At 41.3% G+C, this 18,259-nt stretch overlaps 1 protein-coding gene across 1 annotated transcript; it reads right to left on the bottom strand.

Annotated features, from left to right (window-relative positions):
- Window positions 1-1,222: 1,222 nt before the first annotated feature.
- On the bottom strand, window positions 1,223-4,625 carry LOC120533208 (zona pellucida sperm-binding protein 3-like). Its single transcript, XM_039759977.1, has 9 exons — window positions 4,234-4,625; window positions 3,083-3,201; window positions 2,801-2,904; window positions 2,547-2,721; window positions 2,353-2,473; window positions 2,177-2,268; window positions 1,666-1,781; window positions 1,474-1,596; window positions 1,223-1,355 (listed from the first exon to the last, which is right to left on the bottom strand). Exons 1-9 carry the CDS (start codon window positions 4,573-4,575, stop codon window positions 1,237-1,239), a joined length of 1,311 nt encoding a protein of 436 aa, XP_039615911.1. The 5' UTR covers window positions 4,576-4,625; the 3' UTR covers window positions 1,223-1,236.
- Between the last annotated feature and the right edge of the window lie 13,634 nt (window positions 4,626-18,259).

Genomic DNA, 18,259 nt, shown 5'->3' with positions numbered 1-18,259 from the left:
TCCTTGATTTTGGCTTCACTTTTCTGGAGAGCAAACGTATTTCTTAAATTCTGAAATGTTTTGCCATTTCTGTCCATCGCCCTGTCCTGAAAATGAAATGTTAAGCAAACAGTAAAACCGACTACCTGCTGCAACATCTGAACCTTCATTGTTAGACTACAAGGCCGCGCTGCTAAGTAAATGAAACAATTTACTGTTATGTGCCGTTTGAGATACAATTTGGTACAACAGGTGGCTTAGTTTTTAAATCAATATGGAAATGCACACACAGGCCTCCCAATTTATTGAGATGCCTGTTTACAGTCTGTTTCAGGCAGTTATAGTTTTTACTTGCTCCTGTATTTAACACTAGAATTACCAGAGCCTACGAAAAAACTCGTAAATCCGTCCCACCTTAAATCGCTTCTTAAAACCGTTCTTACATCTCCACCAGCGTCTTTTGTCATCTAAATGTGCTGATAAAAATCAGGCTGCAAGCAGCCGGCTATTCCATCCCCCCACCGACTTAGAAAGTGCACAAACTTCTCCCAGCTCATGCCTGGATTGATTATCTGGGAGTGAAGTGGAGTTTTAGAGTGGAAATAGATTGTTGTTTGGAACACACATGTTCTAAGTCGGTGGGGAGGAATGGAATAGCCGGCTGCGTGCAGCCTGATTTTATCAGCACATTTAGATGACAAAAGACGCTGGTGGAGAGCTGTGAACAATTTTAAGAAGCGATTTAAGGTGGGATGGATTTGTGAGTTTTCATAGGCTCTGGTAATTCTAGTGTTAAGCATTAGAATTTCTCAATCACATATTACTACTCACAAGTCCCACTTCATTGAGATTATATTCTGGATATCCAAACAGAGCACTTATTGAACTGTCTATAGCAGGCATGTTTTCTTAAAATGACAATGAAATTGACAAGTCAAAAATCAAGGAGACTGAGTTTGTATGGACTGTGCCATTCCCCCCTGTGAAAATTGTACCAGTAGAGAGTCTAACAGTACCAATGAATTCTTTGCTAAAAGACCATGCACAAGCTTGAGATTTCATTTGTTGAGATGCCACTTTAAGTTTGCTTAGTATTCAGTTTGACCTTCAAGCAATTTGAAGTAGCGTAGAAAGCATGATCTACGGACCATGCATGTGGTACCATCTGTCTAGGTGATCTGTCAGCAAGATCAGGATTATGTTAATCAGCGTTTGTATAACCAAAAAAACACTTTAGACAACATGAGCATTAAAAATTTATTGTTTAGTATTTTCAATGGCCTTTGCTTTTCTGTAGGCCAAGAATAGTACAGCCACACACGAGACAGCCAGGACACCTACAACAGTACCAAGGACGGAATCTTGAAATTGGGAGCCTGCAAGGAGAAAAGGCATTAGGAGTGAGGTGATTTAGATATTTGAACAACTCTTACAAGCCATGTTAAGGACTGCTCTTTAATCAGGCATAGTATCTTGGCTGTTTAAGCAAGTTACCTGGAGAAGCTTCTTGCAGACCAGACAGGGACTGTGATGCAGAAGACAAAGGAGAGACCTGCTTCAGAAAAAGGGGGCCCACAGAAATGGTCTCCTTCCATCCAGCTGGTGCACTCACTTCATCTGAAAAAGAATTACAGCTGGTATATCCCAGGCTGGACACTACAGAAGTCTGCTGGCGAGGTCACTTACTTGCTCTCCTGGGTCTGTGTTTAGGGGCACCAGAGCCCCTCCTGAAGGGAGGGGGGCTGGCACAGCTTGTGTCACAGCAGCTACAGACAGCATTGTCCCCATCCACTGAGCTCCACCTGAAAGCACAGCCACCAATCACAACCTGCTACTCCAAGCACCGTTGTGTTCCAACAGTGAGATTAAAAGCCAGAAGTCTGCATGACCATCATAAAATCCTTCTGTGAGAACCCTAAATACAAGGACATTTCATTTATGGTAGGTAGAACGCCCAGAGGGGCCTGGAAGCCCTGCAGATTTCATTTTTTTCCCCCTCCAGCTGTCTGGAGTTTTTCCTCCCTGGCCAACAGACCTCTATGTAAACTAATGTCTTAATTCCTTATTGCGTCTTATTTCTCCTCATTATGTAAAGCACTTTGAGCTACTTTTTTGTACGAAAATGTGCAATTTAAATACATGCTGTTTCTACCTCATCTGAACAGGTGCACCCTCATCCTCCCAGTCAGTCACTTACTGGCTCAGTGCAGAGTTGTATGAACAATCCTTATTCAAAGGATCAACATTAGCAGACACCAAGGTCACCTTCAGATGGCAGGTAATGAAGATCTAAAAAGCAGACATGCAAGAAAATAGTCACACCTGGGAGATTCAATGGGATAACTCCAAAGGAGATGGCAGGAAAGGACTTACTGAACTAGTAGTCAGACCATAAAACCTGAAGGCATCCAGCTGGAACTGCATTACAGACTGGGCAACTCTGGGGGACACGAACTGGGAATTGGAGCCTGTCAGTTGGCTGTCCAAGAAACACCTGCAATATACAAGAGCGACCATAGCATTGTGTTTCCAGACCAAGATCTAGTCAGACTATTACTCACACCCACCCATTATTCCCAATGAAGGTGTAGGCTGGGGCAGATGCATTGGACCCAGGAGTGGCCACACAGCTGTCCACAAAGACACGGAGAGGCTCGTGGTTAGTGCTGTCCACAGATGCTTGAAGGTTAATGAGGTCTCCTAGGAAGAACGTGTTGGATGGACTCGGCCCACTCCAGTCACCTGCAGACAGGAATGTTACAAGGTGTTCAGGTCACATCAGTGCAAATGGAAAGTTGGATTTTTAAATGTGTACACCTACTGCTCATTATAACAAGCGAGAAGCCCAGAATATCCTCAGCAGATATCGTGGAGGTGTAAGGAACCCAAGTGGGGTTTAAGGCATTGCTGCTGACATTGTGGAGCCTGGGTTGGAGGAGAAAAAAACAAAAAAAAAAAAAAAAGTGTGCTGTGTTACACTACAAGAATCTGCCCTGATTTGAAGACTTGTCCTGTGGCTCAATGTCAGTATTTGGCACTTGGCCTACAGTATACTAATCCAAACATTGAACCAAATCCACTTTTGCCTTAAATGGCATCTCACCTGTTGTACTGGCATTCAATCTGCACCACAGCTGGATTTGTTCTTACAATGGGAAGAGCATCAATTGGAGAAGGATTGTAGTCAAGGGTGAAGGTGTACACTATGAGAGCTCCCAGCATCTAAAGAGATGAGCCAACAACTTGGTTAAAGAGCTTTGACTAAAGTCAATCGAACTAAAGCTTTTTTTAATTTGTAAATCCTATTGCAATTTTGCAGAATTTTGACCTAATCACCTAGCCAATTACTCAAAACAGCTCACTTTATAACCTGAAAAATTACAAGCTGCAAGATATTGTAGGTGACCCTCCGAGTCATCTTAGATCAGAAACTGGAGCACACCAGGCACCCAAGAATTTTTAAAAACAGGAACATACATTAGGGGCCAGATCTACATTTCAAATAACTAAATGCCATTTGCTTGCCTTGGTTTCATTTTTGCAGTCTTGTAGATTAGGCATCGAGAATTAGAAGTATAAATCTGCTTTCTCAATTTGAAAATTCAGGATCTTTTGATAAGGCCATTTAAGATTCCATACAGGCAACAAGTTGGATTAGACATTAGCAGCTTGAGTTTCACAGCTGAAAACCCACAGCAACGCCCGAAGAAAAGCACAACCTGACCAGCGAAGTACCCTGCTTAGGGTTTGGAGTAGGACTATTAATCCTAATGTGCTCTTTAATTTTGTGTCAGGTTTTAACCTTATAGGGCTACATTTCAAAAGTAGCTGCTAGACCAATCACTGTGCTGCATAAATCAGATTTCAATCTACCTGTGTGCACTCTAACCAGGCACATGAGCCCACATTAAGGTCAAAGTGGGCACTACACCAGGGTCTGGGCATGTAACGGAGACTTAACAGCCCAAATCTCATTTCTTTCCAGTGCAACACCATCTACGTGCAATATATATATATATATATATATATATATATATATATATATATATATATATATATATATCCTTCACAAAACGGACACAACTGGGACAAAGATTTCATTAACGTGTGCCTGCTTAATTGTGACTTGACCGCCTTAACAGTAAATACCGAAAGCTTTTCTAGCAGGTGGCCGGGGTCTGTTTTTAGTAACGGTCACCTTGAGAAATTAAGTGCCAAGTTAAAGACAAGTGCGAGAGTGCTGAAGCCACTCACCTCCACGGTGCTCCCGCAGCCTTGCAGAGGGGCTTCAATCACAAAAGGCTGAGCACCGGCCGGGCTGGTGACGCCACATCCACCCATGGAAAGATCAGAAGGCTGGACCGGCTTCTGGATGCCCAGCAAGTCCGGACTGATGGTGACGATCACCTCACTGTCGGTGCACTGAGCGGTTACGGTCTGCGGAGCGCCAGCTCTCGGCTCAACATATTGCACAACGCCCGGCTTGTGTTGCTTTGCGATAAGCTTCTGTCCTTTGAAACGGGGCTGAGCAAAAACATCGCAGAGGTAAAAGAGCAGCAACACCACGGCTATCTGACCCTTACCTTTACACCACATTTTGAAACAAAAAAAAGGGGGAAAAGCAGTAAAACGCAATAAAGGATGACGTGCAGCTCAGTCTTTATATGCACGAATGAAGGCGTTCGACTTCTTAATGTTAGTAACACGTGCGGAGAAAACGATTGCCACTCAGACACCAATCGTGTTTGTAACAAACAAGACGCATGAAATACTGAGGTTAATTATGCCAAGAAGATGATAAAATTAGCATCATAAATAAAAACAGCCGTAAAAGCGTAAGATCATCTCAAGCAGTAACTTGACAGTTCTTACACGGGCAAGCAATTGGGGTTTTAAATCTCTCGAAAATTAAAACCAAACTTATTTGCTTTGCGAAAGAGAAGAAAGTATACTAAACTTCTTCAGGGCATCACCCGAATAATTTAATTTAGGAAAATTGTGGGCGTATTGGTACATTGCAAACTAACATGGAAGACTTGTGTAAATAAAATCATTGCCAAATGTAATTAACTTGCCTGTAGTCAAGTGTTTTTGTGGGCGCCTCTACAAAGTCTTTATTGAATATTTATGTCGCTTCGATTTAATCAAATTTTTTATCACATTGGTCAACAAGCATTTCACTACTATGATTCTTTCACCTATCCTTTAACAAAGTTCCTTTACTGACTCCAAATCTGAAAACTGTTCTCGTCGAGCACGTCCCGTTTTTTAGTTATGATGTTTCAGGCCTTGGACAAATACTGGACAGTGAAGGCGGATTTAAATAAATACCGGTAATTTTAGGGTGCCATTGAGATAAATGAATTCGCCACACGTTACTAACAGCTGTGAGTTGTTCACCTTGTCATTATTAATTTTATTTAAAAATGATTCATTTTAATTAGCAGAAAAAATATTTGTTACTAATTACCGAGACTTATGACTCTAGAGCACAACGACACACTGTCATGCTGCATGTTTGGAAGGCGCTGATTGGCGGAAACTGTTTATAGGGAATTGCCCGATAGGGAAGTAAGTGCAGTATAGCGATCAGAAACGAAAACAGACATTTAAGCCTTCTGGACTGTAGTTTATGTCAAGCCTCCAAACACTCAAATTTTATTACGTTTTACAGTGAAACACTTTACATAAAATGCCCAATATAATTAGGGGTGTGTGCCCCCTGTACAGTGGATTTTTTTGTTAAATGGAGGAATAAAAAAAAAAAAAACTTTTCACAAGAGGAGGATCAATGACGAGAACCCCTGGTGTCTTTACTGAGAGACAACTGTAATGCCATTGATACCATTGAGCCACCAAATTGGAGAACTTAATGAGCTCCACACAACTGAACTACTGCTGTTCTTAGACAATGTAGATGTAGACAATGCATTTTGTTTGACATATGCTCGTTAAACTGATTTCATTGACACAAGAGTATCATTGTTGTATTCTCCTAATGAAGACGAAAAAAAATAAATATAGAGCTGCATACTATATAACGTATGGTTTTGGAGAAAATTGAGCATTGCATGAAAAGATTGCACGATTTAGCTAATCTTTTTATATAAAGTTGATATATGATATATCTTTGACACTAAAGGAAATCACAGCAAGCCACAATAACAAAACTGAATTGTCATCAACTACCTCAATTGTCATTTCAGACCGTCACTGAACTATATTAGCTGAAGTGTCTAATGTCAATAAAATTGCAAAATATAGCTAGAAGGTTACAGATAGACTCTCAAAAATATAGAGCACAATGCCTTTGAATGTGTTGAGACTTGCAGAGCCTCTTTTAACGTGTGTCTAACGTGTGTTCAGTGCCTCAAATCAGTATTCATACGTTTCAAGTACATATGGCATCACAAGATTTCAAAAACTTGACAGAATTGTCAGGCGAAATGAATGTTTTTGGAAGATCAATACATTTTGAATGACTGTGCTGATAATACTTAGTGACAAGAAACAAAACTATAAATTATACATCTTACAAGTCTGGGAGAATGCACAATACTGATAATGCAAATAAGAATTTTATTTTTATGAGTCACGACGCCTCCCTCTCCATAATACTTTTTCTAAGATTTTAAGAAGTGTTTTTTTAATATTGATTGATGAAAAGCGCCCATGCTTTTATTTTACGAGTGATGTATGAGAGACTTATTTTTTACTTTTTAGCTTAATATGCGTGTTTATATATATAAACTGCTCAAAAGAATTAAAGGAACACTTTTTAATCAGAGTATAGCATAAAGCCAATGAAACTTATGGGATATTAATCTGGTCAGTTAAGTAGCAGAGGGGGTTGTTAATCAGTTTCAGCTGCTGTGGTGTTAATGAAATTAACAACAGATGCACTAGAGGGGCAACAATGAGATGACCCCCAAAACAGGAATGGTTTAACAGGTGGAGGCCACTGACATTTTTCCCTCCTCATCTTTTCTGACTGTTTCTTCACTAGTTTTGCATTTGGCTACAGTCAGTGTCACTACTGGTAGCATGAGGCGATACCTGGACCCTACAGAGGTTGAACAGGTAGTCCAACTTCTCCAGGATGGCACATCAATACGTGTCATTGCCAAAAGGTTTGCTGTGTCTCCCTGCACAGTCTCAAGGGTATGGAGGAGATTCTAGGAGACAAGCAGTTACTCTAGGAGAGCTGGAGAGGGCCATAGAAGGTCCATAACCCATCAGCAGGACCAGTATCTGCTCCTTTGGGCAAGGAGGAACAGGATGAGCACTGCCAGAGCCCTACAAAATGACCTCCAGCAGGCCACTGGTGTGAATGTCTCTGACCAAACAACCAGAAAGAATTCATGAGGGTGACCCAAGGGCCCCATGTCCTCTAATGGTCCCTGACCTCACTGCCCAGCAGCATGCAGCTCGATTGGCATTCGCCATAGAATACCAGAATTGGCAGATGCACCACTGGTGCCCTGTGCTTTTTACAGATGAGAGCAGGTTCACCCTGAGCACGTGACAGAAGTGAAAGGGTCTGGAGAAGGCATGGAGAACATTATGCTGCCTGTAACATCTTTCAGCATGAGCACTTTGGTGGTGGGTTAATGATTGTCTAGGGAGGCATATCCATGGAGGGTCACACAGACCGCTACAGGCTTGACAAAGGCAATTTGGCTGCCATTAGGTATCAGGATGAAATCCTTGGACCCATTGTCAGACCCTATGCTGGTACAGTGGCTCCTGGTGCACGACAATTCCTGGCCTCATGTGGTGAGAGTATGCAGGCAGTTCCTGGAGGATGAAGGAATTGATACCATTGACTGTCCACCACACTTTCCTGACCTAAATCCAATAGAACACCTCTGGGACATTATGTTTTGGTCCATCCAATGCCACCAGGTTGCACCTCAGACTGTCCAGGAGCTCAGTGATGCCCTGGTCCAGATCTGGGAGGAGATCCCCCACAACACCATCTGTCATCTCATTAGAAGCATGCACCGATGTTGTCAGGCATGTATGCAAGAACACAGGGGCCATACAAAGTGCTGCGTACAATTTTGAGTTGCTGCAATTAAATTTTGGCAAAATGGACTAGCCTGCCACATAATTTTTTCACTCTGATTTTTGGGGCGTCTTTGAATTCAGGGCTCTGTAGGTTGATCATTTTCATTTCCATCAAACGATGTGGCATCCTTTCGTTCCTAACACATTACCCAGTCTATATCAGTATAGATATCCAGGAGGATTTCTTTTTCCCATTGAGATCTGATGTGTTTTTGAAAGTATTCCTTTAATTGTCTTGAGCAGTTTATATATATATATATATATATATATATATATATATATATATATATATATATATATATATATATATATATATATATATATATATATATATATATATATATATATATATATATATATATATATATATATATATATATATATATATATATATACATATGTGTGTGTGTTGCATAGTTTACTGTCAAGTAATGCAAAGAGTACACGACATGTGCTTCGCCCGCATTTGGACTCATCAGGCGTACACACTCACTGCACCCCTGGCGGGGATCAAACCTCGGTCATCCACATTTCATGATCTGCTTCTCGCAACTGAAAGAGGGCTCCGTGGCGGATGTTTGACACATGGCAGACCAACCACATGCGTTACCTGGTAGGTAACCACCCATACAATCAGGTCGGGACTCAAGACTTCGAATGCAATGAATATATACGAGGTGTGGCAGAAAAGTAATGAGACTGATTTTTTATTTACCAAAGTTTTTATTTTTTTCAAACATCAATGTTATCCCCTTCAAAGTAGTTCCCTTGGGTAGCTACACACCGATGGAGACGTTGTTCCCACTGTTGGTTGCAGCGCTGGAAGTCTTCAACCGGTATGGTCTTCAGCATGTCCGTTACACTCTTTTGGATGTTTTCTAAAGTCCCGAACTGACGTCCTTTGAGGACGTTTTTCAGTTTAGGAAAAAGGAAAAAGTCACATGGACTGAGGTCAGGTGAATAAGGGGGCTGGGGAACCACAGGAATGCCTTTTGAGGTCAAAAATTCTGTTATGGAGAGGGCAGTGTGACATGGGGCATTGTCCTGATGGAGCATCCATTTGTCTGCAATGTCTGGTCTCACGCGAATGACCCTTTTTCTGAACATTCTGAATATTAAACGACGGTCTGATCTCACAAGAGTGTTCACACGTTCGATGTTTTCATTGGTTTGCGAAATTGAAAGCCTCCCTGAACGGTGTTCATCTTCAACGTGTTTTCTGCCTTCCAAAAATGATTTGTGCCAGCGAAAAACTTGAGCTCGGGATAAAGAATGTTCCGCATAGGCCTGTTTTAACTTTTCAAACGTCACACTTGCCGATTCTCCAAGCTTAACACAAAATTTAATTGCACAACATTGATCCAAATTCCGCTGTTCCATTTTGAGTGACGCACAACCAAAAAAACAACTTCACTAAAAGCAGTCACAAAAATCACGTAGTTAACAGAAGGAGTTGAAACTCGCACTGAGCTATGGGAGGGTACTGATACACGTGCTCTATCAAGGACAACAGTGCAGCGTTGCCAGATTGCTTGCAGTGTTGCCAGTCTCATTACTTTTCTGTCACACCTCGTATATATATATATATATACTAGCAGAATACCCGCGCATCACAGCGGAGAAGTAGTGTGTTAAAGAAGGTACGAAAAAGAAAAGGAAAAATTTTAAAAATAACGTAACATGGTTGTTAATGTAATTGTTTTGTCATTGATATGAGTGTTTGAGTGTTGTTCTCATATCTATCTATATATATATATATATATATATATATATATATATATATATATATATATATCTATATATATATATACTAGCAGAATACCCGCACTTCACAGCGGAGAAGTAGTGTGTTAAAGAAGGTACGAAAAAGAAAAGGAAAAATTTTAAAAATAACGTAACATGGTTGTTAATGTAATTCTTTTGTCATTGATATGAGTGTTGTTCTCATATCTATCTATCTATATATATATATATATCTCTATCTATCTATATATATATATATATATATATCTATATATATATAGCAAAATACCCGCGCTTGGCAGCGGAGAAGTAGTGTGTTAAAGAAGGAAAGAGAAAGAAAAGGAAACATTTTGAAAATAACGTAACATGATTGTCAATGTAATTGTTTTGTCACTGTTATGAGTGTCGCTGTGAGATATATATATATATAGCAAAATACCCGCGCTTCGCAGCGATGTCATGTGTTAAAGAAGTTATGAAAAAGAAAAGGAAACATTTTAAAAATAATGTAACATGATTGTCAAAGTAATTGTTTTGTGTATTTGGTGGCAGCGTCACAGAGTTCTTTTCGTCTAGCTGCATCAGAAAATGTAACACGACGTCTGACACGCCTCCTTTTTGCTGTTTTCTCACAGCTTGGATTGCTGCTGTCATACACACACACACACACACACACACACATACATACATACATACATATATACACATACATATACTTGTGTGTATAGCTTTTATATATGTGTGTGTATAGCTTTGGTCACTGAGTGCAAGGGAGAAATAATAAAATATAGTCTATAAGTTATTAAACAGTAAAACATTAACGTTTCAAGAAGTACAGGTACATTGAGCACTACTGGAGTGGTTGCGGGTAAACTACATTTTAAAGACTGTGTAACACAACAGGTAAGTAACTAACAGCAGCTAAAATGTATATGGATCATCTCTCGGTAGTAGATCCCTTTTGAAAGGCGCTACACGACGGCTGTGGTATAGAAATTACATTTTCTATGTGAACGTTCAAATTTGTGCCTCTGGTAATGTGCCTTACCGGCATTTAAAGAAAATTAGTTTTGTGTGTCCTCTGCAGTGTTAAGAGAGAAAGGCTTTGGTTTGGGATCAAAGGAAAAAAGGTGTAAAGAAAGGAAAGTTGCCTTTTCTTTTATATAGTATAGAGAGATGTGTTCGCTGACGTTATGATCACCTTTTGGGGACAGTCGCGTGGGTCTTGTGTAGACTGGTGAGACGTCCCCGCCATTAATCGGCTGTGATGGCACTGTCAGTCCTCCACTCGTGTGCGTGTCTTCATAATCCGAGCTGAGGACCTCATAATCGTATACGTGCAAAAGAAAGTGTGAATCGCCTTAATATTATTTTGCCGTGGTGTAGAAAAGGGGTCCGTGTTTGCACTTGTCTGGGCTATAGCGCAGGGGGAGGATGAAAAAAATTAAAAGTGCTCACTTTGACTTAAGGCAGAAGCGCAGTCAGCGTCTCAAAGGCCGGCACAGCTATGCACGCGCGCTGGCTGCTCGACTTTTGCTGGGCAGGAGACCCCTTTTGCAACACGCTCATGATATCAAAAGTCTCAGCGCTCTTTGGAGGTAATTCATATATTATATATATAGCAAAATACCCACGCCTGCAGCGGAGAAGTAGTGTGTTAAAGAAGTAATGAAAAAGAAAAGGAAACATTTTAATAATAACGTAACATGATTGACATTGTCATGAGTGTTGCTGTCATATATATGCCTGCCTAAATAAGTCACCCTCGCTTGCTCTTACTTTTTACCGCTCATTTAATCATGGCTAGTGGCGGAAAAATTATAAAATGGAAGGAGGATGGCTTTACCAAAACAATTATTGATGGTGAATCGATTATTCATAAAGCTTGAATTGGTGATCTGTTTTCTGTGTTAACCTCATATTTTTCATACTTCTTCTCAAACTAAGGTGGTGCGAGGGTAAAATGAATCGGGATGCGCTGATCAATGTAATCGTGTACCAGGAAATCATGCATTGACAAAAGCTCCCTTTGCTTGTAATGCAAAGTGTGATTAAATGTTTTTTTAACGTTATGGAGCACATGCATCAAGCTTCTCAGCTGTGCTTGTGCTAAGAAAAGGAAAGATTTTAAAAATAACGTAACACGATTGTCAATGTAACCTTTTGTAAGTAGTGCCTGGAGGATTCAGTGTGGAGAAACTCTAGAGACAGCGTGTGTATTAACTTGTGGATTTTTCTGTGAGTATTTGGTGGCAGTCTGACGAAGTTGCTTCGGAAGACGGCGTTAGCCGCGGAGCTCAGCTCAGAGCGAAATGAGATGAATGGGAGGGGAGATGATGACATGAGTCCCCCGCCCGCCTTAACTGTCAATCCCCACAAACACAGTCTCGGAATTTGCATAAGCACACCCCTTCACCTACAATTTTAACTTAGTTACAAAGTGATCAAAACTCTCATTTATATCCTGCGTCCTCTCATTAAACTTGTATCCCACATTACCTGTGGGCATGTGAAACGCCAGCGGTAGCCTGTCTATGAACTTAATTAAAAGTTTAGGTTTACACCTTGCTTTCTTTCCGAGGTAGCAGCACTCATGAATATGGTAGTATATGTCACTCGCTCGCTTCTTATTGTTTCGCTGCCTTCTCAATTATATAATGCATGTTTTCTTAAGCGCTTTTTGGAGGTCTTCCTAGTTTTCTACGCACTGCGTTGACAGTCAGTTCACGGATTACTGGGAGGCGTGATGATGTCACACGAAACTCTGCCCCCACGTCTTTCCAGCTCAACTCCATTACAGTTAATGGAGAAAAATACCTTCCAGTTATGACCATTAGGCGTAGAATTTCGAAATGAAACCTGCCCAACTTTTGTAAGTAAGCTGTAAGGAATGAGCCTGCCAAATTTCAGCCTTCTACCTACACGGGAAGTTGGAGAATTAGTGATGAGTCAGAGAGTGAGTGAGTGAGTGAGTGAGTCAGTGAGTGAGTGAATGAGTGAATGAGTGAGTGAGTGAATGAGTGAGTGAGTGAGTGAGGGCTTTGCCTTTTATTAGTATAGATTCGTAGTGCAGCCCGGCCGGGACGCCCAGGAGGACCGGAGGAGGGCTTGTGTCTCCTCCAGACCGCGAGGGGGCGTCCGTCCTGGTTATGTTGGTGGCCACGGGTAAAGGGCTAAGAAACCCAGCCCTGTAGGGACCCGTGGCAACCGCCAGGCGGCGCCCTGGTGCCTGAATATCCCTTGAGCCCAGAACTTCCCCAAAACCAGGAAGTGCTGGGGGGAAGACGACAGGGGACACCCAGACAGCTTCCGGGTGCGCAGCCAGCACTTCCGCCACACTGGGGCGTGGCTATGGAGGAATACCGGGAAGCAGCTGGAGCCCATCTGGGTTCCTATTTAAGGGGCCGCCTCCCTTCAGTCGAGGGCGGAAGTCGGGTGGAAGAGAGACGGAGCTGGAGAGAGGACGGGAGGCGGCCAGAGAGGCATTTAGACTGTGTGGCCTGGACTTTGGGGGAACGATGCAAGAGGCACTGGGATGTGCACTGAACTGTAAATAATTGTAAAATAAAGGGTGTGTGGTGAACTTAAGATGTCCGTCTGTGTGTGTCCGGGTTCAAGTCCACAATATATATATATATATATATATATATATATATATATATATATATATATATATATATTAATATATATATATATATAAACTGCTCACAAAAATTAAAGGAACACTTTAAAAAACACATTAGATACATCAGATCTCAATATGAAGTTGAATATCCATACAAATAACGACAGGGCAATGTCTTAGGAAAAAAAGGATGCAAAGTCTTTTAATGGAAATAAAAGTTTTCTGCCTACAGAGGGCTCAATTGTGTAGACACCCTAAAAATCAGAGTGAAATGAAGATGTGGCAGGCTAGTCCATTTTTCAAAAACTTAATTTGTGCTACTCAAAATGCTTTTCAGTATCTTGTGTGGCCCCCACGAGCTTGTATACATGCTTGACAACGTCGGGGCATGCTCATAATGACACAACGGATGGTGTCTTATGGCATTTCCTCCCAGATCTGTATGAGGGCATCCCTGAGCTGTTGTACAGTCTGAGGAGCAACCTGGCGGCGCCTAATGGACCGAAACATAATGTCCCACAGATGTTCTATTGGGTTTAAGTCAGGGGATCGTGAAGGCCATTCAATTGTTTCAATTCCTTCATCCTCCAGGTACTGCCTGCATACTCTTGCCACATGTGGCCGGGCATTGTCGTGCATTAGGAGGAAACCAGGACCTACTGCACCAGCGTAGGATCTGACAATGGGTCCAAGGATTTCATCCTGATACCTAATGGTAGTCAAGATGCCGTTGTCTAGCCTGTAGAGGTCTGTGAGTCGCTCCATGGATATGCCTCCCCAGACCATCACTGACCCACCACCAAACTGGTCATGCTAAACGATGTTACAGGCAGCATAATATTCTCCACGGCCTGTCCTGACCCTTTCACGTCTTTCACATATACTCAGGGTGAACCTGCTCTCATCTGTGAAAAGCACAGGACGCCAGTGGTGGACCTGCCAATTCTGGTATTCTATGGCAAATGCCAATTGAGCTCCCCGGTGCTGGGCAGTGAGCACAGGGCGCAGTAGACATTTGGGCCCTCAGGCAACCCTCATGAAGTCTGTTTCTGATTGTTTGGTCAGAGACATTCACACCAGTGGCCTGCTGGAGGTCATTTTGTAGGGCTCTGGCAGTGGTCATCCTGTTCCTTCTTGCCCAAAGGAGCAGATACTGGTCCTGCTGATGGGTTATGGACCTTCTATGGCCCTCTCCAGCTCTCCTAGAGTAACTGCTTGTCTCCTAGAATCTCCTCCATGCCCTTGAGACTGTGCAGGGAGACACAGCAAACCTTCTGGCAATGACACGTATTGATGTGCCATCCTGGAGAAGTTGGACTACCTGTGCAACCTCTGTAGGGTCCAGGTATCGCCTCATGCTACCAGTAGTGACACTGACTGTAGCCAAATGCAAAACTAGTGAAGAAACGTTCAGAAAAAATAGGAGGGAAAAATGTCAGTGGCCTCCACCTGTTAAACCATTCCTGTTTTGGGGGTCATCTCATTGTTGCCCCTCTAGTGCATCTGTTGTTAATTTCATGAACACCACAGCAGCTGAAACTGATTAACAACCCCCTCTGCTACTTAACTGACCAGATTAATATCCCATAAGTTTCATTGACTTTATGCTATACTCTGATTAAAAGTGTTCCTTTAATTCTTTTGAGCAGTATATATATATATATATATATATATATATATATATATATATATATATATATATATATATATATATATATTTTTTTTTTCAACTTAATATATATATATAGTTTTTTCTACGATTTCAATAGTTTCTAGGACCCCAGGCTTTTTACTGCACGGGCTTACACAGCTATAGTTATTAAATATTGATTTAATCAGATGGAATGTATTCTTACTTTGATAGTTAATGGGGGCTACACGGTAAAGGTGTTATTGACTTATTGTGCTTCTGTAACTGGAAGAGAATAATACAGACAGGAGAACTATCATTTTTATTTAAGGAAATGTTTTATTAGTGGGGTGGGCTGGCACCCTGACCGGGGTTTGTTTCCTCCCTTGCGCCCTGTGTTGGCTGGGATTGGCTCACGCAGACCCACGTGACCCTGTAGTTGGGCTATAGCGGGCTGGATAATGGATGGATGGAAATGTTTTATTATTATGCTGTGCTGTGACTAAGACGACTTATTGGTCGCCTGTCCAGACTTTGAAAATTTGTTCACAAGGGAGGGATGTTATTGGTAAAGTCAGATGCTTTTTTGACAGCAGGACCAGATGTGTTCATCCCAACTGCTGCAGCACTCCGATCTTTAATGCCGGCATCCGTGAAAAATGTTGTGTTCTCTTTTCACCACAAAGACGTTTATATGGCTTCTGTTTCTATATGAATGACAGTTGTGATTAGTTGTGCAGCATGTACTTTTATTCACATTACATTTTACATAAACAGTACAGTAGATCCCATCTACATTAATACTGACAATGCTCACCTTGGAGTGTCCCATATGTGACAGTGTGCCGGTGACTAATCTGCGCCGAGTCTCTCAAACTTTTTGACCTGCTCCGGAATTGACACTTTTGATTTTGGGTGCAGCACTGCGAATTCAACTTGATCTGCCACAGTGGGTTTGTTATCACCTTATTCAATGACGGGATTCTTTGACGTCAAATGGCAATCAATTATTATAACTTTGTGAGCTGCCTTCCGCAAATTAGTCATTGCATTTTGATGGCGAATCTAAGTGGGGATGATACCAGAACTGATCTCTTGTGTGATCTTTCCACAGTATCTCTCAAAAATATTTTAGCAAATTACTTTATACATACATTATTTGTTACCTTTTTTTAATTTAGCGGACTCTTTTATCAGACATGAACTTGGGTTTGCACTCTGCACAGACTACAAAAGCAACTTTCTTATAGTCAATCGAGCTACAGGACAGCACAGCCTGTGCTGGTGACAGATTTCACTGTGATATCGCCTTTTCTTTATAGCGATCTCATCAATTTTGTGCTCCACAAAATACTGTAATGTATTAAACAAGTGAAATATCAGATCAATTGATTGAATAACATTTGTCAATTTAATATCTTCTTTCTCAAATGTGCTCACCTATATATTATGGCAAAGTAGAGGGTTAAACCTTTATTTTCCATCTGCTTGGTTTTAAATAAGTCAGAACAAAGAAAGCATTTGAGGACAAAAGAGAAGGCTTATTTATTTATTTATTCTAATTACAACATTAGGGCCATAGATTCCCAAGCGATGGTCGATTAAATGTGATCTCAAGAAAAGATGAAGGTTAATAATCTTTTTATATATTACCCTATAATGTGGCTGTCCATTTGTCTGTCCAGGATTTTAAATCACCTGTAGATTGCAAGCCATTTCACTTATTGACCTGAAATCTGGTACACATATACTAACTGATGTCTACTATTCACTTTTGGGGTGATCCTTCTCCATCACTTCACCTACCTCTTCATATCTTAAATAATTTTTGAGACAAATTTAAGACTTAAGTACCAGCTTAAGAGAAAAATTAAGGAAAACGTACTAAGTAATTGCAACACAAACACTGACTTAATCAGTTTTAACTGGAAAAGATGCCGATGGAAGAAGAGAAGAAAAAGGCTGCTAGAGTGGGGAAAAGAAGAGCTGCTCAGGAAGCAGCAAGCACATCAGCCTCTGAGCAAACGAATGATAAACGTACAGAGAAAGAGGATGAAAACTAGAAATGCTCAAGTCAAGTGTATTCACTGCACGACGTTACTGGTAATCCTAATTAAACGAGCAATAATGATGATACAAGAGGAATAATTATTAAAAGAGCTGGGCTCCATGTGAGGTCTTTTAGATAGATTTCTATTTTGTTTTAGTTAAAGTCTTGCTTATAACCCAGCCACAGGGGATGCACAAACCAGTGTGTTTCTTCGTGCCAGTACCAAGCCCGTAGTGTAAATTTTTGCCAAATCAATATGCAGACAACAATACAAATTTCCATACCGGATCAGTTGAGCCCCGGGTTAACAATGACCACCACCAGTACTGTTAGCCAACAGGGTGCTGGTGGAAATTGGGCTACTGTTGGCCACAGAAGAAGAAGAAGAAGAAGATGAAGAAGAGAAGAAGAAGAAGAGGGGAGAGATGTGTCCGGGGGCAGGAGGAGAGGAGGAAAGTAAAGAGAGTGGAACTGATGGTAGGAACTTTGAATGTTGGCAGTATGACTGGTAAGGGGAGAGAGAGTTAGCAGATATGATGGAGAGAAGGAAGGTTGATAATATTGTGCGTGCAAGAGACTAAATGGAAGGGGAGTAAGGCCAGGTGGATCGGAGGTGGATTCAAATTGTTCTATCATAGTGTGGGTGGGAGGAGAAATGAGGTAGAGGTTATTCTGAAGGAATAGTATGTCAAGAGTGTTTTGGAAGTGAAAGGAGTGTTAGACCGAGTGATGATTAGGAAGCTGGAAATTGGAAGCGTAATAATGAATGTTAGTGCATATGCCCCACAAGTTGGGTGTGCAATGGATGAGAAAGAAGATTTTTGGAGTGAGTTGGAAGAAGTGATGAACAGTGTACCCAAGGGACAGAAAGTGGTGATTAGAGCGGATTTCAAGGGGCATGTTGGTGAAGGGAACAGTGGAGATGAGGAGGTGATGGGTAGGTATGGTGTCAAGGAGAGGAATGAAGAAGGTCAAAGGATTGTGGATTTTGCCAAAAGGATGGACATGGCTGTGGTGAATATGAATTTTAAGAAGATGAACATAGGGTTATGTACAAGAGTGGAGGAAGATGCACACAGGTAGATTACATCCTATGCAGAAGAGTCAATCTGAAGGAGATTGAAGACTGCAAAGTGGTGGCAGGGGAAAGTGTAGGTTAGGC

This window comes from Polypterus senegalus, chromosome 8, assembly GCF_016835505.1.
Source record: "Polypterus senegalus isolate Bchr_013 chromosome 8, ASM1683550v1, whole genome shotgun sequence".
Classification (NCBI taxonomy): Eukaryota; Metazoa; Chordata; class Cladistia; order Polypteriformes; family Polypteridae; genus Polypterus; species Polypterus senegalus.
This window is presented reverse-complemented; position numbering and strand designations above follow the sequence as displayed.